Genomic DNA, 23,819 nt, shown 5'->3' with positions numbered 1-23,819 from the left:
TATTTCAAAGAGGATTAAGCGCGCTGAATATGGACTCTATCTTTCTTTCCTTTCGCTCTACTTGTGCAGGAAGCTGCTTCCTGACCTCCTCGGACAGGACGTATCAAGTGTGACTTACAGGGAATTAGATCCAGAGCTCTAACTTAGAAGGGAATGCCCCAGATGAGCATAGAGACATACTGTGAACTGTATATCATGTTATACTGCTTGTGTCCTTCTATTTTGGGGTGTTCTACATTGGGTTAGCCCAGTCCCATCTGTTAAAACACATTTTCACACAATTACCACTTGGAGATTTCTAAAGGGTTCCGTTCAAAATGTTACTAACAGCAGCATTAAGTATTACAGCTTTATTTTATACGGTTGCTCATCCTGTTGCCGTGACTATGAACGAGGATAAAAAGATAATGAATGAACGATACATCAGAAGTCCTATTGAAAAACAGCCGATTTTAACAGCAGGGTGTAAATCCAGAAGAAAAATTCTTAGAGTAACATTTAGTAACATAAATACCAGTTCATTTCATACTTGATAACAGATACAAAGCAGCATGTATATGTCAGCTGCTCCCATCAACCTTTACTCCACTGGTCTAAGTAAATATTGAAGTCCTCTGACAGCACAGAGCAACTAAACAGAGGGTGAAGGGAAAATCTACAAAATTGCTGTCTCTGGTACAGATATGTGGGAAACTAGGAGCGGAGGAAAAGAAGGATGGAGTAAGAGCCGGGAGTGTGTGTACACTGCCAGTATACCCACCTGTTCAGACAGGCTTTTAAACTTTAATGCCGTACAGTCTCTTGCTTGGGCTTATTTTTCCCCCTTGCCTTTTTTCTTACGTTTTATCTTTGACACATATGTCGGTGCCAAGAAAGGAAGAAATCATGGTACTCGTAGTGGTTTTAGATAACTGTTGATTTGTGTCTGTACTGTAATGTGGAGATTTCTGAGCCTATGTAACCACAATCATGAAAAATAACCAGAGGAAAACAGTATGAATAAACTGAGTTTAAGATGGCTGTGGAAATGATTACAGGATTATTACAATGTCATGTAATTAAATATTTAACAAAATTCCAAAAATAAATGTATTTAAACACTCTTATCACATCTAATCTAACAATCCATAGCAATATTTCTAATAAGTTCCAAGCTGGAAATAAAATAGAGGCAAGGAAAAATAAAACCAGAGAACAAATCAAAGAATCTGTGCATCAGTTTCTCAAATTTTCCTGATTTTTCCTGAACGGGTCTGGACAGGTCCAGAGCGTGTGATGGAGGAGAGAGAAGGAACAGAACAAGTGGGCAGAGGTAAGTGCAGTAAAATGGGATGGATGCCGTCGTGGGGCAGAATAAGGCTTGCAGCGAATGAAAAAAAGGGAGACGGAGATGGAAGGGTAAAGATAGGTGACACCCAGAGGTAAAGAGGGTTTAACGGACTAACAAGATTGTCTGCAAAGTCAGCCTATGGCTTCAAACACAGAATTCTCAACAAGTGGATGTGACATTCAGCTGTTAAACCTGGATGGGACGAGGTGGAATGAAGTGGATAGTTTGATAGCCCTCACAAATAAACCAGAAATAATTTCTAAGAACACTAAAACTGTTTGCTGCTTCATGTGGATGTTTACTTGTAAATGAGATGATAGATGGGGAACCTCTTGAAGAAATAAATGCAAATCAGTTGATTAATGGGCATTGTCAGGCAATAGAGCATTGCGGTATTGGCCTTACTTAAGATGGGCATTGGCAGAAGAGATGAATGTTGTTATGATGGGAACGTAAAGCTTAAGGACTACGCACTGTTATTCATAATTTTAGAAAGAAAAAAAAATCCCATTTGTATTGATTATTTACTACTGAAATCTCACTCATGTATCACTGCCTCAGAAACAAGTTTTCATTCAAAACATACAACCAGAGATTTTCTCATGTTAGAATATATTTTTACCTGATTTTACTCTCAGCCCAGCCCAAAATTCCTCATAAAGTGAAGATGTCTGTGTTGGTTTAAAGACAAAATAGTTTACACATGATGAAAAAGGACAAAAAACCCCATCCCCAAAAAAAAAAAAAAAAAAAAAACAACTCCATTACCAGTACATGTTAACAGCTGTATCAGTTGGTCTCAGTTCAGAGAGGGGAAGATTTCCGACAGCTGGTGTGCGTGTGTCAGTGGGATCTGGGTGTGGAGCCTTGACCAAGGGCACAGGACAGAAAGACTGGAGCGCAGTGACTGGAAATTCCCCCAGACTCTTTGTTTTTGTAAACCAAAAGAAAACACCAGCCAATATCTGATTTTGGAAGGATAATAATTCAAAACATTGACAACAAGCACCACTGTCATTTTTCTTCCCCCCCCCCCATTAGTGATTGTTACCGGCAAAAAGCACCAGCATATGCTCTAAATTAAGTGTGGCAACATGACAAAGAAAACCAAATTCCTTTGTCCACACTTAAACACCATTTTACAACATCATTATTACTGTATAATCTAGTAAATTGATTTGTTAACAGACAGTAAATACAGATATGATACTGTCATATTATTACAGTCTGGTAAAGTTGTGTGGGCATTACTGGACTGCTTCCTATTTTGTTTTGCTTGTTTATAAAAAATTTTTTAAAAAGTATGATGCAATATGCTGTATGATACAGTTATGTGGTGATTTTTATTAAATAGACTAATTTATGACTAGGCAGACAAAACATTATTTTAGTGAAATTTGGCCACAGTGAGGAAAATATTAGAGCAACGCCACAGCAGCTGATATATCTAAATACAAGCAGCAGTAATGTCCACATCTCATCTCAAAGCTGAGCCCACATGGACAGCCAACTATCACAGGAGCACTTTGTTTACAGTATGAACAGTGCCAGCAAAACAACAGGAGACAACAATGGATTAACAGAATAAAAGATAAACAACGGGTATATATATATATATATTATATGTAAAAAAATCATAACATGCTGTACCTGGATTTATTTATTTGTGAGTTTTTTTTCCTCCCATTATGACAATCAGAAAACAAGGACTACAATCATCACACAATACTGCAAAAGAGGCAACCCAGATCTGGGGTTGTAAACAGTGTTTTATAATGAATACAACACAGACGACGGGACTGACAAAATAAACAGACGGCAGGGGTGGAGAGGGGGGGGGGGGGGGGGGGTGTAGAGAAAGTATGCTGAACTACTCAGCAACAGCCACTCAAGTCGTGACGTGTTCACGGTGCTTCCTGCAGCGCTTTAACCCGGGTCCTAGAGACAGTATTTGAGCTTTCTATTCGCTACTTGGCGCTGTTGCTATGGGGCTGTGCATGTTGAGCCGTGCACGTTGCACCGTGCATGGAAAACAGTTTCGTGTGTGCTGAGTTTGGGATTATGGCAGAAAGTGTCAGGAGCGGGTTGAAGAGCCCGCATCAAGGGTGTAACACAACGAAACATGTTTGGTTTTTTTTAAATTTCTTTCTCATTGTTGTTGCTCAACGCTAATGTAACTACAGCAGGTTATAAATGTAACTACAGCAGTTTATAAACATGTGACTACAGCAGGTTATAAATGTAACTACAGCAGTTTATAAACATGTGACTACTGCGTCTCAGGTGATGACATTGAACTTTGGGGCTTTAGCCTCATATTAAATGATTATAGACTCATATTCTGACTGTGTCACCCAGCTGTTATAATGTTATAGCGGACCCTCTGAATTGTGAACGTCTTCCCTGTCAGGCTGTTCACAGATGTGGCATCACACATGTTCCAGTCCTGTATGCGTTAAGTTTTTAGTGACTTCACTGATTCTGGGGTAATTTGATTTATTTTGACAGTGTATTCTGTCACATGCTATTTATATTAGCAGCATAGGAACCGAAGTTGGACTACAAGTGCGAAATGTTTTCTAATGTAAACACGAATGGGCCTGTATTATAAACACCACATAGGCTCCCATTGCTGTGTTATTCGGTGGTGTTTTTAGGTTTTGTATCAGCTGTCATGTCTGGGTATTATTTTTGGCGTGATGTGTCAGCCTGTGGGCTATTATTCTTATCAAATCCAACCCGCTGTTACAGATGTTCACAGTGAAAACAGACAATGCACCAGTAGTTATTGGTAAAGTGGGAACGATAACAGGCGGCTAGTACTGAATCAAAGTTTTTGGTCGCGGACTAATGAAGGATTCTGTTGGATCCCATCATGTGTAGCAGCTGAAATATATATATATCTAACCGCGGGACAGGATGCTGTTGGATCACACCCAGCGCCGCCGCGCGCGCTTCACCGGCCACTACGCGTGTTGTTATATCTCGCGGAGCTGCAGCAGAGCGCGCGGTATGAAACGGCTGAGGGGATGCAACGCCACCGTGCACGCCACCCATGTGGCACATCACACATGCCCGACAAACAAAAGACATCCGTTTGACAGATCGCTATGGTCCGGTAGAAAACAGTCCTGTCCACGGAAGGACCGGTGTGTGTTTGTTTTCCCCTCCAGGTGATGGCGCACAGGGGGGGTGGGTATTGTCAATGCACCGCCAAACTTTAGACAAGCACCTGTGATCAGGGCTGGTGAAAACAAGCGGATGGCAACTCTATGAATCAAAATACCACCAGCAACTAAGCGATAAATGGATATTAACGTTATATATATTTTTTCAAAATCCCCTTTCAAAACCACGACAAAACAATTAGTGCGAAATTCGGCTTTTGTGATCCGGAAACAAACAGTTCTTCGACATTAGGTATCCATGCATATATGTATATTTTTAGATTTTTGTTAGAGCCAACAGTGTTTAATAAAACATGTTCTGATTCTGCTGGTGTTATCCCTAGCTAGAAATTGGTTGCCAAGCATTGCATCATTCCTTTCATGTGACTCCCATACGCCCCAAATTCGTCCTGGCCGTCTTATGACTGCATCACAATTGCTGCTCGTACAAACTATGCAGGCTGGAGTGCGAACTACCAGCCGAGAAGACCCCGCTCCAGCGGAGAAATCGAAGCACTCGATTGGATGTCGCCAAGGGAAAGATCTTAACTCCGCTCTCCTGATTGGACGGCTAGGACGTCAGGAACGCCTTTGTTTTTCGTTGGGATGAAGCTACCTACCCGAAGCATAGTTCGGTTGGCCTCTCGCTCCATATAAACACCACCGGGAGTTTCCGAAAAATCACATTCAGCCGTCAAGACTGAACAATGGTTAACATGAGCGATCACCAATCTTTACTAAAATATCCACATTCAAATTCAAGACAGTTAAGAAGGCGAGCGAATAAAAGAAAAAGGGTAAGCGGAGATTCTTGTTCATAGTTTTGGGGGGAGTTGTTGGAGATTTTGCGGTGTTTCGGGGGAAGAACGGCAGCCTAACTTGGACTGACCTGAAAAGAAAAAGTCTGCATGTTTTTTTTTTTTGTTTTTGGTCAGATATCCCAGTACCATTTTTAGAATAACACTTGTCTTAATCAATCCCCGTTTAAACGGAGTTGTCTTCTGCCTCGTCTGCTTCTTTGCCAAGTTGTCGAAGCTCATACTTGTAGCATGGAAGTTTGGAGGTTTTCAGTATAAAGTGCCGAACATTTCGAAATAATTTTGTAATTTTTTTTGCTTGTTTTGCTTTTAGCCACGACTATGAATACTTCAGGTTTCAGCTTTTTAAATGTCATTTTAGTTTCAACTTGTATAACCGATTTTTGCCTATTCCCTGTGTGTGTCGTCTGACAGCACTTGGTGGGGCTGTAGACTCGAAACCAAAATACCTGACAGCTGTATTTGTAAGGGAGCCTTCTGACAAACCCGCTTAGAGTAGACGTCTACCCGCTGAATGAACACGTTTATACTGTTTTATTGCTTTCCCCCCCACGCCAACCCTCTTTTCTTTCTACGTTGTCTTTTGTTTCGCCCATTCCTCCTGCTGCACTTATTTCCATGACGTAATTGTCTTGGCTTAGAGTGGACATGTGGCCCCCACTTAAAAAAAAAGAAAGGAAAAATATACTCTGAATATAAAAATTGTCTTAGAAAATAATGACTAGGTACGTTTTAATGGCTGCATGGTTGCTGTCAGCCGGCAAGTTTTTCATTCGACATGAAGTGAAAGCGTATTTCTTACCCTCCAACACTTTGTAACGTAGTAATTCACAGCCACATCTATGTAATGTTTACGACATCAGAGTAAAGCCGAACATTTTATTTATGTAAACGAAGTGCAAACCTTGTCTACAGCAGAATTAGTAATATTGATTAAGGAAGTGTATTTTAAGGAATAAAAGCAGCAGATGCGACTGTCGGATCAATATCAGGATTTACTCGTCGGTTTTTTAACCACTTGTTTATTGCTTCCAGAGTGTTTTGAGGACCGTAGAAAGCAGGGGGCGCAGTAGAGAGCATATTGGTCTTTGTTTACAAGAATTAATTGAGGACTTTTATTTAGTCTCTCCTCCTGGATCACTTTAACGATTATTCACAATTTGTTTATTAATTCTACCAATTTTTCAATATTTTCCAAGGCAGTCATGTAGGTTTGATTTTTAGTCACCTTTGTGTGTCCAGTCTTAGCTCTCTGTTTGTCCAAATCATCATTTTGATTCTGAAATCTCAGCAAATTTCAGCTGTCAGAAGAAACACTTTTGACTATTTATGGCTAAACCAATTTTTAAAAAAAAAAAATTTTTTTTCCCTTTCAGATTTGTTGGGACAAGCTATCTCCAACAAATTGGCAGACCTGATTAACAGAGACTTTCCTAAGGTAAATAGATCTTCATAGTTGACATTCTGAATGCTGCATGTTTGGAGTTAACATTTTGAGTCAGTCACTTTAATTTTTAAATTATCGTGCAGTAAAGTTATTGAAATGTTTCATACATATTTTGAATCTTCAAATTCTTATCAGCAGTTGCACTGCAGTAAAATCATTTAATCTCTAAGTGTCAGTATTATTCCATTTCACATTTAAGTTGGCTCACACATTATTTTACTTTGGTGTAGTTTGTTTCATCATGGAGTAAAATAATTGTAGTGATGAAAGCTTCTTGCAGTACACCATCATGCATCTCTGTATACCTACAAGCCATAACACAACCAGCTACAGAATGATGACGATTGAAACGAACAAGGCGGCGTTATTGTGACGTGTCGTCTAACGTGTGCTTGCTCTGCACGCCTCCCTTCTTTCCCATTTTCCCCAAACCTTGTGTCTTACGCCATCCCCCCACCCCACCAGGTCCAGTGTCAACTGTGTGGCCGAGTATCTGTGCATTGCGACTGATTGGCGAGATGACTGCCGAGTGGCTACACCTGCCCCCGCCGTACCCCCCTGGCGTGGGACCGTTGTGTGGTGCAGAGTTGGAGGCGTGGTATGAGGACCTGCAGGATATTCTGGGCTCCGACACGGGAGGGGCAAAAGTGGCACGTGCCCCCACATGCACCGAGGTCAGTAGCTTGAAGACAGAAATGGCTGTCACATCCATGATGAGTGTGAGTCCTTTCGGCCATAGCATTTTCGTTATTTTTGTTTTAACTTTTACTGTTCTGTGTGAAAAAAAGAAATTCACATATTAAGTGCTGCCATAATATTTGGACAGTTGTAACATTTCTTTACATTTGCATATTTTTTGCTTTATAGAAGGAGCCAGAATTTCTGGATGTTCTGGAGAGTTGTTCTCTGACATGGCTGACAGACGGAAGTCAGACATGGGGCGAAGGTGTCCAGAGGGCAACAGAGGAGATCCACAATACCCAGGCTCTGCATCACACCTCATCGTCATCCTCCTCTTCTTCCTCCTCCTGCATGAGTCCAGCTCTTGCAGAAGAGCGGCGAGTGGAGGCTGAGAGTGGCAGAAGTGGAGATAATTCGGCAGGAGGTGGCAGTGACCTACTGCCTCCAGAGTTCTTTGAGTTGCTGAGCGACGGAGGAGTGGGAATGGTGGATGCAAGTGGAACGGTGATAAGCAGTGGCTATTATTATCATCACCACCATCAACACCAGGTTAACGTCCATCCTGCTTCTCCTTCGGCCAGCGAGGAAGAACTGCCTTGTGTCCCAGATTCTCCATCCTGCTCCTCCTCCGCCTCCCAGTCGCCATCTCAAAATTGTTCTTCTCCCTCCTCACCTGTGTCTTCTCCTTCTGTCTATCCATCCTCCCGCTTGGGAAAACGCAAGAGGACCACCAGCGAGAGGGCCAATGGTGCCTTGTCCTCTTTTGCCTCCTCCACGCAGCGCACATCCTCATCCTACTCGTCTGCCAAAAAGAGTCGAAAAGAGAGAGAGCAGGAAAACGAGAGGAAGGTACAGGAGCTGACGGAGCAGAATGAGCGTTTGAAAGCAGAGATTGAAAGGCTGGGAGAGGAGGTTCAGAGGACACGTAGAGCCCTGATAGAGAGACTAGTCAACACCAGGAAATGAGGATAAAAAGACAGGATGGAAGATAGGAATGGAATAAAAGATGACAGGTCCTTTAGAATTGGAATAAGCAGTGGTGGGGAAAGGTCTAATGTAGTGGTCATGAAATGCCTCTTAAGACAGGAAAGGATGGATACCAAAGATATTCTACAAGAAAAGAGGATTTTTTTTTTTTTTTTTGCAAAAGACAGAGCTAAAGATGGCACAAAGAAAAGTGATGAAAGTCAAGAAAAGGAAAGGCAGAGAGAAGGGGCTGCAACAGCACTGCGGCAAATAAAAAGATACAGCATGTATAAAGAAAAAGGCAAGAACAGACCGCTCTAAGTGCAAATCATACAGTGGTTTTGATGAATGTTTGTCATTTTTAAGAATGCCTAACACTAGATTTCATCATACAAGATGGTAGAAAAAGCAGTTATGAGCATTTGATGATTTGTATGTAGGACAGAAGAGAACTTAATTCGGAGAGTGCATTTCATTGTCATCTGTTCCCACCATTTTGCAATAAATTGTAACTCCTACTTTAAGGGCTGCAATCTGGCTAGCAGAGATTATTTGCCCCAATTTGTGGAGAGTTTAGGAGCTCAGGAAAAGTTTGAAAGTGCCCAGTGCAGTGTAGTGCAGTGTGAGTATGAGATAATAGCTTTTTTTTTTTGGGAGACACTTCAAACCCTTTCTTACTTTTTTATAACACCTGGCTTGTGTGTATGTGTATTCAGAAAAAGCAAGTAGGACCTGGCTATACTTTCTAAGCTGACCTTTTCTATTTGTGGTAGAATTATTACAAGTTGTTCTATCAAGCTTTACTATTTTTATATAATGCTGTAATATATACAATTGTACTGTATTGGCTTATACTGTAATATGCCAACATATTATTTTCTCATTGTAGTGTCAAACTTTTAATTGTAGAATAATATGCATGGGTTTTATCATTAATGACATTGAATAAATGTATATTACCATACCATTTATTTTACCCCTCATTATCAAATTTGCAATAAAAGAAAAAAAATGTGCAATTAATTGTCTCATGTTATATTTATTCGTTTCCCTTGTTAATGACCTGTGTATGAATGTTTTGTAGAAAATATAAACCAGTTACTTGAGAAAAGTGGAGAGTACAGACAAATTTTAGCTGATAAATTCATTTTCTGGATCCAAGAATGATATTTGTAGCAAATGACCAAAAACAAAAAAAAAAAAAAAAAAAATTCCAGAGGACCTTTAAATGCACAGCACACCTTCCAATACCAATATTGTATGCTGACTTTATCACAGGGAGTATAAAATCAGTTTCTTTTGGTGTAGGGATTTGTGAAAAATCCCTCCATTCTGTAGCTGTATTCATTTGACTCTCTTTGTGTGTTTTCATTTCCCCATCGGCCTATCCAGAATTTCATTAGTCCTCAGCGCCAACACCACATTGTCTTAGATCCTGTCACGGCTTTGCCTTAAGCTAATACCCTCATCTCTCTCTTAGTGTACATCTTGTTCCCATTTTTCACTGTCATACCTCAAACCATTCTCGCTGTTCCCTCCTCTGTCAAACCTCCACCATTTTTGGTTTTCGTTCTTTTCTTCTCACTTCTTCTTGCCCTTCTGCGGTACAGGCTCAGAGCTCTTCCCCTCAGCCAGAGCCAGCTGTTTCTTAAGGTCCAACAGTTTGGCCACCTCTGCTGTGATCACTGCCTTCTCTGCCTTCTGGGCTTTGAGCTCTCGCACCTTGTCCCCCTGTCACAGATAAAATGATGGTTTAATTCATTACTCACACCTAAATCTGAGTTGAATAAATATTTACAGGGACAAAAAAAAAAAAAAAAAAAAAAAAAAAAAAAAGGGTTTGCAGCTTTCTTGTCAAGCAGTGAACAATTAACTTTTTATGCCAGGAATTTGTATGTTTGTAATTATATGCATCTGTCTGGTTTTGAAATACACAAAATTCAAGATTAGATTCCCAAATAAATATAAACAGCATATAAATATATGCTGTTTATTTCTGCGGACAGTAGTTTGTTGAGTGTGTGATTTTTAATTTTGGAGACATTTTCATTCATCATGGAGAATGGCATCCGCTTTGTTATATGGTTTAAGAAGATGACTAATTTAAATAAAATAAAATAAAAGCAATTACAATAATTTCATCTAAACTGAAAACCATTCTAATTGTGCTTTTTAATATCAAATTATTGATTCCTAAACAGCATAAAATCTAACAATTAAATTTGCAGTTGACAGGTGAACAGTGTGTTGCCAGCCAGCAATCTCACCTGCTCAGCTACAGCCTGTGTGAGCTGCTTGGCTTTCTCTGGGTCCACCTCGTTCGTCGTCACCACTTCAGCAGCAGGAACAGCGGGAGCTGGCACAGTGGCAGGCTGAGGGCTGCCAGTGTTTTGAGCTGATTTCTGAGGGTGGAATATGACACATGGAGATGTCTGAATCTGAAGCGTGTTGATGGTTATTATTTCTAGAGATTACTTACTTAATCGCAGACAATAACACTCATCACTCAAAATGTCTAATCGATTTTATGAGTTAGTGATTTTATGTGTGAACTGGCAATGAATCACACTGGACACATTGAGATGAGTAAAAATTCAAAATATGAGGATATTTAAATGAGTTGCTAGTGTTAGTGAAAGCATGCAGTGATCAGCTATTGGCACACTAACACTAATGTGGACTCAAACAAATACCACTCACTACCTTTTTTATAGGTGGTTCATCTTCTTGCTAGAGGCAGGCGGTTGAGGAGAAGGTTTAGACAGGGATTATTTTTATCAATATGATGGAGGCTTTACAGTATGCGAAATATTTATAGCGTGTTTGCTCTGTAGCATTTTTTGTTGGATATTTAAGTCTAAATTTTTATTCATGACGACATTCTGCCAGAGACCTGCGGATGTCTGCGCATCATTAATTCTTTCCGATTTCCATTAATGATCAATAGTCACCATGTATTACTGCAAAACCTGACTAAACTCATGAACAGACCATTACAAACCATAAACATCAAATAAATACCTGCTGTCCACCAAATCTTTTCTTCAAAGCCTCAATCTGGTCCACCTCCAGTTTCTGGAACAGCGGACTAACCTGGGAATAAAATCAGTTGGCAGAGAGAATGAAAGGTAGAAATTCAAAAAATATATGCACGAATATTTTAAAGTTTGCAATTGTGGATCTAGCCCAAGGCCAGTGTAGCTGAATAATTTGACCTGAAGGCTCTGCGCTCATCTTTGAACAGAGAAAATTATGCAACTAAGTATGTAACTATATATGAGAAATTTGTGGTTTTGATCATGATCACCACTTTCCAATGCAGGAACACACAGAAGATAAAGAATGTGCTTTGTCTGAATGGTTATGTGCATTATGTAGTCTTGTGTGTGGCATTTGTAATATTGCAGTTTGTTTCTCCTTATCTGGAGGTCTCAGTTACAAACCACACTAGCTTTGGAGATTGAATGCAGTGTTGACAGGCTGCTACAGACCCAGGTCACCACAATTAGACCTGAGGGGACATGTGGCCTGAGAGAAACTTGCTGTTTGCCAGCTGAAATCTAGAAGCAAAATCTAGGCTATTATGTGTGTGTATATGTGTGTTCACACAACTACAATGTCTGCCATAGTACTAAAATATTGACATGGTGTTGCATCCTCATTGTATCACCCGGTGTCAACACATGACACCATGGACGTTCCACAGGTTTGTGTGTCTGTACATACAGTATATGAACTCTGTGTACTTTTTCAGGTCATACTCACAGTGCCAATGCGATGGCCGGCTTTTAGGGCACAAACAAAGGTGCCGTGCAGCATGGTACTGATGCAAGACTGAGGGGCGTTGAGTTGATCCCTGATGGTCTGACTGACTGTTGGCATGTAAGGCAACAGCATCACTGACAACAAGCAGGAGATATTCACAGAGACACCAGTCACTGTGCCTGCACGCTGCCTGAAGAGGACAAACAGAAAAGCATTAGTCAATCAAAAACACATCATGAGTCTAAATCTTTAAATGAAACATGCCATGAGCAAAGGTGTTGAAAGCCGTTCATCCAGTTTGGTGTATAGACAAATATTTCTTTCTCCTAAAAATTTATTCAGTGTCTGCAAGCTCAAATTTAATTTTCTTCTGGTCAGAGATACAGGATGTGAATGAGTGATCATGTTTCAAGAGGTGGGTGACTAATCTCTTTAAATATGGAATGACAATTTTACACACTAATGTCACAGCTATTTTCCAAAACTGAGATCGTGCTACCTCTACCCCTTGCTCTTCACGGCCATCTCACCTTTCTGTGTCTTCTCCTTTGATCTTCTTCCAGGGTTCATTGACCTGAATGTACTGGTTGCCATGGCGAGAGATGTTCAGGATGTGTTTCAGAGCATCACGGATTCTAGTGGAACATGTCAGAGCAAATTTGATGACAGTAAACCAGTGTTAGCCGAAATGCAAGGAAGAAGGTAGGTTTTCTATAATAATATATTACAGCTTTTGTGGCAAGACATTTCCAAATGCAACAAGCAATTTAAAATAAGAGATGTAAAACTAAACTGACAGCTTATATATATATTTTAACTTCTAAGTTTAATCATTTTAAAAATCACCAAATTAAACTAATTAACGACAAGCAGAATCTTAAAAGTCATTAGATTTGTACTAAATTTCTGTTTAATTTCCAGCATCATCCATCTATTGCTTTTGGCAGGTACATGACCTGACTGGTCTTACTTGACTCTGTCCATGAGCTGGATGTACTGCTGCAGCTCCCAGCCCACCACTGCCAGGAGTTTCTTATCTTCCTGCTGTAGCTCCATCACAGGCACACAACCCTCAAAGAACTTGGTGACAAACATGCCCGCTCTGGCAGAGAGAGGGCAACATGAGTTTCATTGAGACAGATTTAAAAAAAAGAAAAGAAAAAAAAGGGGGGGGGGGGGGTGTTCAGGGAAAAACATGAATGGAACGAGAAGGGCAGCAGGAGAAAAGGCGAGAGAGACTGAGGGCAAAACAAGAGAAGGGCATGTTACTTGACTTGCTAATTGTTTATGAATTATAAATCTTGTTGCCAGATGTAATACAGTGCTTCATAAGTGTAAACTATCACAACACTGCATTGCATTGAATCTCTTCTCAGCAGCTTCGCTATCCCCAAACTGTAGCTGTGACTGGAGCCAGTCATTTTTTTTTATTTTTAAATGAGCTGCATGTGTACATCAGGTGGATGTTCATAGTGAGACAGTTTCTGTCATGTCTGATGCAACAGACTGTTCTATATTTTACACATCTCTCAGCGTCTGAAGAACATTTGCCAGACCAAAATGCTTTGACATGACTGACAGATTTACAATTAACTCTGATTCTGATGTGAGCATGAACTTTTTGTGACCTGCATTCTCAGTTTGTTTTAGTATTTAATTAGTGCCAAGTCCTGAAGCCTCCCCCCATCAAAGAAAAGAAAATTCTTACTGTTGCCTGAGTGAATTACTCTTCCTAATCAATAAAGTAATATTTGCTAATATTAAATGGTTAGTAAGGATTTACCCATTTTCAACTAATTGCTTTGACTGAAGAGTAATTAACACCATCTATCGAGAACTGGTTTTGAATTTGGATGGACACACTTGGTACTGATGTACCAACAGTGACTGGATCCAGGCGGGGACAGAATTTTCTTTTTTGAAGCTGAATACTTTATACCTCCCAACACCTTAGGCTGAGCGCAATCTACAAGATATTTTCGAACCAATTAGGCATCAACGTTGCTGCCCGAGACCAATTTTGAAGATCAAGGTACTCTGGGAAAAAAGTTGCCGAGAGAAATCTTTGATGTGGGATTTAACCCTGATCTTTTAAAAATCATTTCAGGCGATGTAATTAGGGCTAAATTACGCCATCCCAAACAAATTTAGAAAACTGGGGTGAGCCTCTTGTAATAGTTACCGTTTTAACAGACTTTTTTCCCAATGAGTACAACAACCTGAAAACTTAGTAACTAATTGGACTAGATGGCAGTTGTGCTGCATATTTACTGCTTGAGTGAAATTCATGTACTAAAAATGAGCAACTTGAGATGGATTGACCTATTTTTTTTTTTTTATTATTATTTCACTGGTGACTGGAAAAACATTTACAATATAAAGAATCAGCAATGCAGAAAATGTCAAAGTAAAGAAATAAATCGTTTTAAAACTATAAAGGGACTGGTGCAGGATACTGTCTTGGGAACACTGGGGGGAAAAAGTTGAATTCTGAACTAGGTCTATTTCTCAATATTTGCTAATCCCACGTAGAAAGCAAGAATTATTTCAGCAGAACATATCACTATTACCAACCTGTTGATGAAGTTGCCCAAGTTGTTGAGTAGTTCAGAGTTGTTCTTCAGAGCCATGTCAGCCCAGGAGAAAGCTGAATCTTGCCCCTCTGGGCGCACATAAAGCAGGTAGAACCGCCACACATCAGACGGGATGCCCGTGTCCTTCGCCATGTCTCCAAACACACCCACGCCACGGCTCTTGGAGAACTTAGTGTCCTCATAATTCAGATATTCTGTGGGGAAGTTACAGCAAATGGATATGATCATTCATGATGTCAATGTTGCATAAGAGAGTTAATTTGTCACTGCAGTGCTTTAAAAACATTGTACAGTATTCTGCAAATTCCAATAATAATCTACTAAAATAAAATATCACTAATTAATCAACTACTGAAATCAGTTGAAATAAGGGCTTACCAGTGGCAATGAGGTGGTTGACCAGAGTGTAGTTGTCTTTAGCTCCCAGTAGGGAGCAGGGAAACACCACACTGTGGAATGGTACATTGTCTTTGGCCATAAAGTTGTACAGCTCCACCTGGTGGCAGAGGCACAACAATGCAGTGTGAGGATGACATCATATTAGATCAGGGTGAGATCATCTAGTTCAAAGAGGACTTATCAGCTCTCCCCAACCCCCATCCAACTCTCTGCAAAACAGGCCATCACACACATAATAGGAGCTCAGTCCTGGCGTTTTAGATGGTGAGACATGAGATGAGTTGGTGAGAGTGAAGAAAATTTTTCTATGAGATTTCAAGTTTAGTGCAATTAAATTAAGTCTAGTGAAGTGAATATGCAAATATGCAGTTCCTTATGTAATAAGGATCTGCATATTTGCGAAGTGAAGTTGTGTGAAAACTTTAAATATGAAACTCAGCACATACAAAATGTCAAATAGTTGCCCTTTTCTAAGTAAAGCTGGTGATGGCATGAATAAAAAAAAATAAAATCAAGAAAATCTAGGGTCGATTGATCATGCTGAGGCGTATGTCTAAGGCGACTAATCTCATAGAGCTGTATTTACATGCAATAGCCTATATTGCATAGAACAGAATCTGCTGTGTGTTTAAAACTGAATTATTTATTTTTCATAATCAAAGAGGTTATATCCTCATGTGTTTCACATTAGGATTAGATGGTGCTAGAAATTACATGGTGTTCTAATGTAGAATGCAAAAGACCAGATGGGCAATGAAAAAAGCAATCAGGGCCAATCTGTTTTGTAAAGAGGACAAAATCTGTGCAAGCATGTGCATCAGTGCTCTGCAGGGATCATAAATTTCGATATTATGTCTGCTGGGGGTGGAGCATCGGTGGGGGTTTGGAGGGTGGTACCTGATGAGGATTCTTCCACCACTTTTCCCATTTGTCTGTGTAGTTGGCAGTAATGGACAGATAACCAATGGGGGCATCAAACCACACATAGAAAACCTGCAGAGGCAGAAAGAGAAGCATGAGCACCTAAGAACGTATTTTTTTCCCCATTTAGTTTAAAAATTCATTTTAGAATAAACTTGAAAATTACATATTGAGCATATTGACACAGTGTGTCCTTTAATGTGTGGGATAAAGTTTTAGTGGCATGTTTAGACATGCCAGACCAAGAAAGTCTCCCATGGAGACACAAGGGTACTGTTAAAGAGCACTGCAGTATCATCAGTCACTGCAGCATTTGTAAACAGTTAATGAAGTGCATAGTGATTTTCAATGTTTCATTAGGAACCTGATATTAAGTGTTTCCATTCATTATGTTCTCAGCAGGTGACACTTTATTATGGGGCTGTGAGCACCTTTACTAAAACAAGTAAATGCTATGAACAGCAGCATCTTTAATTTGAAAAACTGTTTTCCTCTATGCCAATGTCAGACCTTCTCTTTGAAGTCAGGGTGAGGTACTGGCGTTCCCCACTGCAGGTCCCTTGTGATGCAGCGGGGTTTGAGTCCATCTCTCACCCATGATCGGGTGATTTGTTTGGCATTTGCTGTCCAGTCTCCGGTGCTGGTCGTTTCCTCCAGCCACTCCTCCAACTGAGTCTCTAGCTGCATGAGAGATAGAGGGAGGATGAATGCTGACATTCCCATATCTTAACTCTAAACCACAGCTCTAGAACAAGTAAAGTGTTTATATAGCCTAACAAATTTACAAAAGGGATATCTGCTTTCCACAAGCTGCCTGAATGTGACTTAGTCAAATGGCTTACTCTGTCTTCAGCCCTACATAAACTGCAGAATGGACACCCGAGGGAATTGCAATGCAGTGTTAAAAACATACCTTTGGCAGATCCAGGAAAAGATGCTTGGAGGAGCGGATCACTGGAGTCTGCTTGCACACTTTACACTGGGGTTCCTGGAGGGGAGAGCCATCATCAGTGATCAACTGGTCAGATATGTGTATTCCAGTGCTTCCAGATCCAGTGCAGCCATAATGGTACATTAACAGCTGGTGAAAGGCTGTAGTGGCTGTTATTCTGATCAAAAGCCATTTTGTATAGTCCCAGCTCTAAACCAACACTGAAATCACTTTCTCAAGTGATGTTTTTTTTGTGTAATATAATGTTTAAAAGGAAAAAATATTTTTCCCTTAATAGCCATCTATGGCTATAATCTGCATAGACTAATCATGAGAATACTTCCCTTGCACTTTATAATCACTTCAATGTTTACCTGTTCCTCACACTCACCTTGAGCTCCACAGCATTGATGAGCCGCCCACACTTGTCACACTGATCACCACGAGCTTCTGGGTAGCGGCAGTAAGGACAGATGCCTTCTACGAAGCGGTCAGCCAGGAAACGCTGACAAGCCTCACAGCGCAGTTGGTCCACTGTGTCTTCCACCAAGAATTCATTCTTGTGGAGCCGCCAGAAAATATCCTGGGCTATCCTAGAACAATAACAGAGTTGTGTCTGTGACGCAGGAAAATGTTTGTTTTTTGCCCTGGGTTAAAGGTATAAGAGCATAATATTTCTTCTTTATTCTGTTTTGTGGGGTCTAACCAACCATTAAGACCTGACATTTTTTCCTTCTAATTCAGATAGATACTGCTCTTCAATGTTGATTAAAAATTACATAAATTCTATAGCTATATAAGGGCAGCAGACTACAAAAGATGTTAAAAGTTTGCATTATTGATTTGATAAGAAAAATACTAAAAAAGATATATTTAAAAAAAAAAAAAAAAAAAACCTGGATTCATAAATCTGAAATGCCTAACATGTACTAACAAGTACTTCTCATGAAAACAACACTTTGTATTTTAGTAATCCTCTTCAATGTACAAGCTCCAGGAGTTTAATCTTTACTGGAGACATGTGCCCCTATTTTGTTATGTACTTCTGTGGGTAAATGGGTAAACCCAGCAGGGACCATCATCATGCTCATTTTGAACACCTGTATAAACAAAACAGCTGCAGTCCCTAAATTTGAAAAAACTAATTTCATTACAGATTTGGGTTTTATCATACACAGTATAAAATTGAGGACTTAACTTTAGAACATTCAATATATTTTTGGAGATTTAATCTGCCAATATACTTTTTTCAGCTGACTTTTAAGAAAGTTGTGAAAAGTGATTTCATTTCCTTATGATAAACCTCTAAAAAGTAAGCAATAACCTACATTCAGCAACCATGCTCAATAATCTAAGATTAAGGAAAGTAGAATTTATGCTTCAGACAACTAGACCTGACAAGATTATAGTAATCCTTTGTTATGTAATTTTATAGTAAGTGTATGGCAGTTGCATAGAAATCTGTGTCCCTTCATATCAAAGTCAAGCAGTACCAGTACCCCGTGCAATCCTAACGAGGACTAAGATCATAACGTGAGCTCTTGATCATTATTGGAGAACTATCTCTTTAATTTCTTATATATCAGTAGATTAATTTCTGTCCCATGTGGGCCCTAAAGAAACCAACTAACTTACTCTGTCTGCTTCTGGGTAGTAGTTCTGCCAAAAAAGTCAAAGTCAATCTGAAACCAATCGTAGATGCTGCTATGAACGGCATGGTATTTGTCGCAGATCCGCTGCGGCGTCAGGCCTTCCTCTCTGGCCTTGTTCTCTGTAGCAGTGCCATACTCATCTGTGCCACATATATACAGCAGGTTCCAGCCTCGCAGCCGGCCATACCTTAAAAAAAAAAAAGATGGTAGACAGATGACATGGGACAAGAAATAAGACAAAGAATAAGATGAGATGGACAATAAGAGATGTTAATGAGGAAGAATATGATGAAGTGTTTACTGTAATATTCAGAAAGCTGTATATGAATATGTGACACATTTGCATATTTCTATTTTGTTGTTCAGTTCATATTTTTCTAGCATCTATTGTACAAAGAAGAGAAATTCCTACCTGGAGAAGACGTCAGCGCTGAGGACACAGCCAATGATGTTACCCAGGTGGGGAACATTGTTGACATATGGCAATGCACTGGTCACCAGGACATTTCGCTTGCCCTCCTGTGGCAAACTGATTAAAAATAGAAAAATAAATACATTTGAATTGACCTCAACTTAACCCTTCTCTCAAAAGTCAACTCTACACCCTCATGGTCAAATTCACTGATAAATGTCAACATGCCAAAGCTTAACTCACTCTACTGCTTAATGAAGGCTTAACGAATGCACTTTTCAGGAGCTGAGAAAAATCAGGATTTATTCAGTGATTTACTTCAAAGTGACATGTCCATGGACTGTCCAGTTGAAATGATATCATATAACATCCTAAACTTCAATGTGCAGTACACACTCACTGCAAACCACTGTGAATATAATGTAATAAAATCAAAGTACTATTTACATGGGGTGGCGTTTGTCTGTAGCCAGGGGGTCGGCATTCAAATTTTTGCTCCAGGTGAGAGCAGCTGCCTCTACATCTTTTTCTGAAACCACACACTCTCCTCCTTCGTCTGCACACTAAAACAAAAATGGTGAAAATGCATTAGCTAAGAATTAACAGGTAATGTTAGTAACCTCCACAATTAGATATATCAGAATTTATGAACGTATTTTAATCCTGAATTTGAATGTGTGCAAGAGCATCACAGTGGCCCAAAAATGAATAAACATTCATGATGATCTTATGGCTACCTCAACAAGGTTAATGTTGCATGGCTCGGTGTCTCTGCACTGGCTGCTCTGAGGGGCAGGCTGCCTCTGCAGGTAGCTCTTCAGGCCCTGTAGGCCTTTTCCTTGCAGCACTTTCTGCGCAGCAGACTGGCAACTGTGTATAGCAGCCACACGGTCAAACCAGGCCTTCACAAATTTGTACTCGCCTGTAAAAAAAAAAAAAAAAAAAAAAAAGGTAGCAGAGTGGGAGACAAAAAAAGGGAAAAAATGCCAAAGATGAAAGCAAAAGGTTGTACAGATCAATTGAAAATAAAGAAGAAATTGTACATAAAACATTTGAAGATAAAATAGAAGGACAGAAGTAAGGAAGGGAAATTGATTAATGAAAAGAGGAAAGACGTTCACAGCTTCAAAGAAAAAAAAAAAAAGTAAGATCAACAAATTTTACAACTAACTGACACTTACCCAATGCTAGTGAAGAGTCAGATAAAACAGGGTACAGGGCAGCCCACAAAACAATATCAGCAACTGAAACAGCCTCCTAAACACAACACAGTTTAGTCAATATGATGTTGAAAAACAATTTAAAGAAACTCTTCCCAAACCTGACTTGTGTCCTGTCCAACCATCTCATCAAAATATTAAAAGCTTGTCTTTTTGAAATCCCTACACAATGCACAAGAGATTTACCATGTGAGTTTCTACATACAGAAGAGCCATGAAGAAGACGATTTTCAGCATGTATTTTTATATTATAGAAGTTTTTTTTTTTTTTTTTTTTAAATGCTCGCATCTCAGCCTACAGTATGTGTAAGCCATGACCGCCTTACTGTATTGCTTCAAGCTATGCTGATCACCAAGAGACTTGAATGATACCTGAATTTCCCTTTGGGGATGTGTAACGTTTACCTTCCCTTTACTTAAAACACATTTATGTACATATGAAACTGGCAACTTATTGCCACAAGGGCTGTATATACCACAGACAACTAATTAGACCCTACACATACTTGTACTATCTTTGTAAGGACACTCCATTGATGGAATGCACTATTCCATAGAACCTTACGTTTAGTTTAACCATCAACTAAATGCCTAACCTCAACGCTAACATCAACATAATTACAACCTTAACCCCTATCACCCTGTAAGTGTTAACCCTCAGACATGAGTCTAAAAAGATGAGGACTGACCAAAATGTCCTCACTGCAATAGACTTGTGCTCAAAATGGTCCTCACAACTATAGACAGACGCATGCACGCACGCACGCAACTTTAAAATGCATCAGTCAGCTCAGCAGCCGAAGAAAAAAGAAACAAAATGTCGCTGGAGGAGCTGAATGTTGCCGAGATAAGGCAGGCATTCAAAGAGACACTGTGAACTTTTGACTTAATCATATACAGTATTATACAGAGTGAAAAGGCCTTGTTCGAATGTTTGACTTTATCTTCTAAAACTATTAGCACTATATATGGCAACTAAGTAAGCAGATAAAAAGAAGATTTTGATACTGTACCCCAGTTAAATATGGCAAGTTGCCCTTGCTCAAACTTTGGTCCAAGACGTTTACGGGCCCCTGGAGGACCTGGAACACCTCTGATCCTTTTCCTTGCAGCACTGCCACGTGAAGTGCCTGTAGCAAAGCAGGCTAGAAGAATAAGACAAAAGAGAGGTTCACAGAGGTTAATTAGAATTGAGCAAATGACATTAGTTCAAGCAGTAAACTAAAAAAGTCTGACCTAGGTTAAGCAATTCATTTCCCTACACAGAGCATGGAGATGGATTTTTACGCCGAGCTTCTGCACACTGTCCTTAGGGGAGTATGAACTGAAAACGTGCAGCTCTATGGATTTATGCCCCTTTTGGCAACAGGCTGAAGCAGAGTCAGAACAATTTGTATAGGAGGGTGTAGAAAACAAACTGAGAACAGTGCACAGAATTGAAAAGCACGTTTTTATTTTATTTGAGCTTACCTGAAGATCTGTGGCATCCCATTCCAGCCACTGATTGCTATGCTCACTAGATTCTTGTCCATTTACTTCAAATAGGTATCTAGGGTATTAATAAAAAGTAGTGAAAAATGAAGGTAGTCGTGTCAAACAATTTCAACTTTTAGTTTTTGACTCTACATTTTCTATTTAATACACATATTAAATCTCAATTAAATAAAATTAATGAAAAATTTAAAATTAATTTAATTATTAATAAATACTATTGTGATTGGCCTCAGCGTATCTTAGAACGATTACATTGCCAGATCATTCTGAACTATACATATTGCAGTAAAAAAAAAAAAAAAATCTTTCAAAAGGGTTAAAGTATCAGTTAAATAGCCTGTGGTATCTAGCCATACAGATTTTTGTTTCTATTTAATATTTAGGAGATATTAAGATCTAGATGTCAGCGAATCTCTCCCGGCCACCCGATACAACCATGATATGAAGTAGGACGCTTCATTTGAGGGGTCACAGTATTAAAACCTGGGAAATGTAGGTCAACGTTATGTGCATGTGTAGGTACCAACTGAAGTATGTGAAAAGATGTTTTCCAATGACCCTTTGGGTTTTTAGGAATCCCAGAGATTATACAGAAACAATGATTAACAGGCTCCATAATCATGCCAACCAGGCAGGACGATATATTATTTACTGACCGGCAGATGGCATTGGGGCTGAAAAGGTACTCTCCACTGGGCAGGAGTAGAGCTGGCAAAGCTGGACGGCTAAGGAAAGGTACCACTCTCTCTGAGGGGAGGGAGAAAAAAAAAAAGCTTGTTTTTAGTGGCACATAAAATTCACACAACAGCAGAGACTGAATTCCACTGTTCATTAAGTAGGAACATGCTGGTTTTCTTTTGAAAGAAAAAAAAAAAACTTTTTACAGTAGATTTTATTTACTCCAACATATTCTGGACAGATATTATATTTGAATTCAACAGTGCATCTTCTAGGTGAACGTGACATTCATCAAATGCCTCAATGCCTCAAGCTTAATCTTGTCATCAAATTCTCTGCCCATCACTGCCTAATCACTTAGAAGGAAACAATGTGCTTTTCTTTAGCTGGAATTCATCTGTCCCCAATGCAGTTCACCACATCAGCAAATTCAGGTACTGTGTTATATTTTTGTAAATGTCTTTATTTGGTAGTTCAATTTATTATACAGTGCTGAGTACATGGATCAGGTGTTTTCAATCAATCAGAACCTGGAAGATACCAACTCACTTTGTCTTCCCCCAGTCCACCCTCATCACAGATGGTATATTCTAACATGTGCCTGAACGGACCTGATACAGGGCAGGAACATGGTTTACATACAATAACATATTTGATTATTTCTGTGCCGTTATATCATAAATTCACAATATGTCCAAATCCAACATATATAGTGTAGAAGTAACCCCAAAGCTCAACACCACTACATGAAGCCAGAGGAAAGCAGCCATATGCGGGTTTCTAGCTGCTTCTTAGATGCAAATACAGGCAGTTATCACATACTAACACTTCACATGATAATTAGAAACGACCTGTTACTATAATTCCAGTTATATTAAGCTAGCGTTAACTCACTAACCATGGTTTCTTACCTTCGTGGTTGACATAGTGAACAGCACACTGAACTCCAGTCACTTCTAACGCAGATAACACCTTGAGGCAGTGCGGGTTACCTTCACTGACGAAGAGCTCCATTTGACTAGCGTTAATGCTTTTACTTCAGTACAGGACAGGCAGGTAGTTAGTAGTAACTTTGCCGGAGAGTCTCGTCCACACACGCTGATGTAAGCTCTGCTAGCTTCGTCATAACGGCTGAGCTGTAGTCTTAGAGCAGTGACCGCGTCGTTCACAAAAGCCTGTACAGGCTTGCTTAAAGAACTACAACTCCCGGGAGATAGTTCCCGAAGCGTGTTTCCGCACGAACGTGGGCTTGCTTGCTTTTACTTACAGTGTAGCGCCGCAGGGCGGGACTCGCCAAACGTATTTGTGCATTTCACATCGGGCGGGTCCTTTATATTTAAGTGA

General features: G+C 39.8%; 2 protein-coding genes across 4 annotated transcripts; one reads left to right on the top strand and one right to left on the bottom strand.

Annotated features, from left to right (window-relative positions):
• The first annotated feature begins 4,924 nt into the window (after positions 1-4,924).
• On the top strand, positions 4,925-9,384 carry ddit3 (DNA-damage-inducible transcript 3). 2 transcript variants are annotated; one of them, XM_026306644.2, is made up of 4 exons: positions 4,925-5,294; positions 6,692-6,753; positions 7,228-7,481; positions 7,630-9,384. In XM_026306644.2, the coding sequence occupies exons 3-4, from the start codon at positions 7,281-7,283 to the stop codon at positions 8,407-8,409; spliced, it is 981 nt and encodes a 326-aa protein (XP_026162429.1). In that variant the 5' UTR covers positions 4,925-5,294; positions 6,692-6,753; positions 7,228-7,280; the 3' UTR covers positions 8,410-9,384. The 2 variants fall into 2 exon arrangements, with proteins under 2 accessions (XP_026162429.1, XP_026162430.1); XM_026306645.2 differs by having other exon boundaries at positions 4,933-5,294; positions 7,228-7,436.
• A 44-nt stretch (positions 9,385-9,428) lies between these two features.
• mars1 (methionyl-tRNA synthetase 1) lies at positions 9,429-23,625 on the bottom strand. Of its 2 annotated transcripts, XM_026306641.2 has the most exons (22): positions 23,387-23,625; positions 22,454-22,544; positions 21,774-21,852; positions 21,317-21,448; positions 20,265-20,340; positions 19,821-20,005; positions 19,531-19,646; positions 19,084-19,200; positions 18,655-18,858; positions 17,411-17,612; positions 17,002-17,076; positions 16,599-16,769; positions 16,065-16,160; positions 15,147-15,264; positions 14,749-14,962; positions 13,145-13,276; positions 12,705-12,809; positions 12,175-12,364; positions 11,431-11,502; positions 11,113-11,139; positions 10,677-10,811; positions 9,429-10,140 (listed from the first exon to the last, which is right to left on the bottom strand). In XM_026306641.2, exons 1-22 carry the CDS (start codon positions 23,487-23,489, stop codon positions 9,991-9,993), a joined length of 2,790 nt encoding a protein of 929 aa, XP_026162426.1. In that variant the 5' UTR covers positions 23,490-23,625; the 3' UTR covers positions 9,429-9,990. The 2 variants fall into 2 exon arrangements, with proteins under 2 accessions (XP_026162426.1, XP_026162428.1); XM_026306643.2 differs by lacking the exon at positions 11,113-11,139.
• Between the last annotated feature and the right edge of the window lie 194 nt (positions 23,626-23,819).

The sequence above is a fragment of the Mastacembelus armatus genome, chromosome 5, assembly GCF_900324485.2.
Source record: "Mastacembelus armatus chromosome 5, fMasArm1.2, whole genome shotgun sequence".
Classification (NCBI taxonomy): Eukaryota; Metazoa; Chordata; class Actinopteri; order Synbranchiformes; family Mastacembelidae; genus Mastacembelus; species Mastacembelus armatus.
The sequence above is the reverse complement of the archived record's forward strand: the minus strand, read 5'-3'. Positions and strand labels throughout refer to the sequence as shown.

Bases quoted from the DNA above. Each gene is read 5' to 3' on its own strand.
- ddit3 (XM_026306644.2), top strand. From the start codon at position 7,281: ATGACTGCCGAGTGGCTACACCTGCCCCCGCCGTACCCCCCTGGCGTG. The intron at 7,482-7,629 runs GTGAGTCCTTTC...TTTGCTTTATAG, and splicing joins CTGTCACATCCATGATGAGT to AAGGAGCCAGAATTTCTGGA.
- mars1 (XM_026306641.2), bottom strand. From the start codon at position 23,489: ATGGAGCTCTTCGTCAGTGAAGGTAACCCGCACTGCCTCAAGGTGTTA. The intron at 17,613-18,654 runs GTAAGTTAGTTG...TTATTGTTCTAG, and splicing joins ACTACCCAGAAGCAGACAGA to GATAGCCCAGGATATTTTCT. The intron at 11,140-11,430 runs GTATTTATTTGA...GCCTGCCTCTAG, and splicing joins AAAGATTTGGTGGACAGCAG to CAAGAAGATGAACCACCTAT.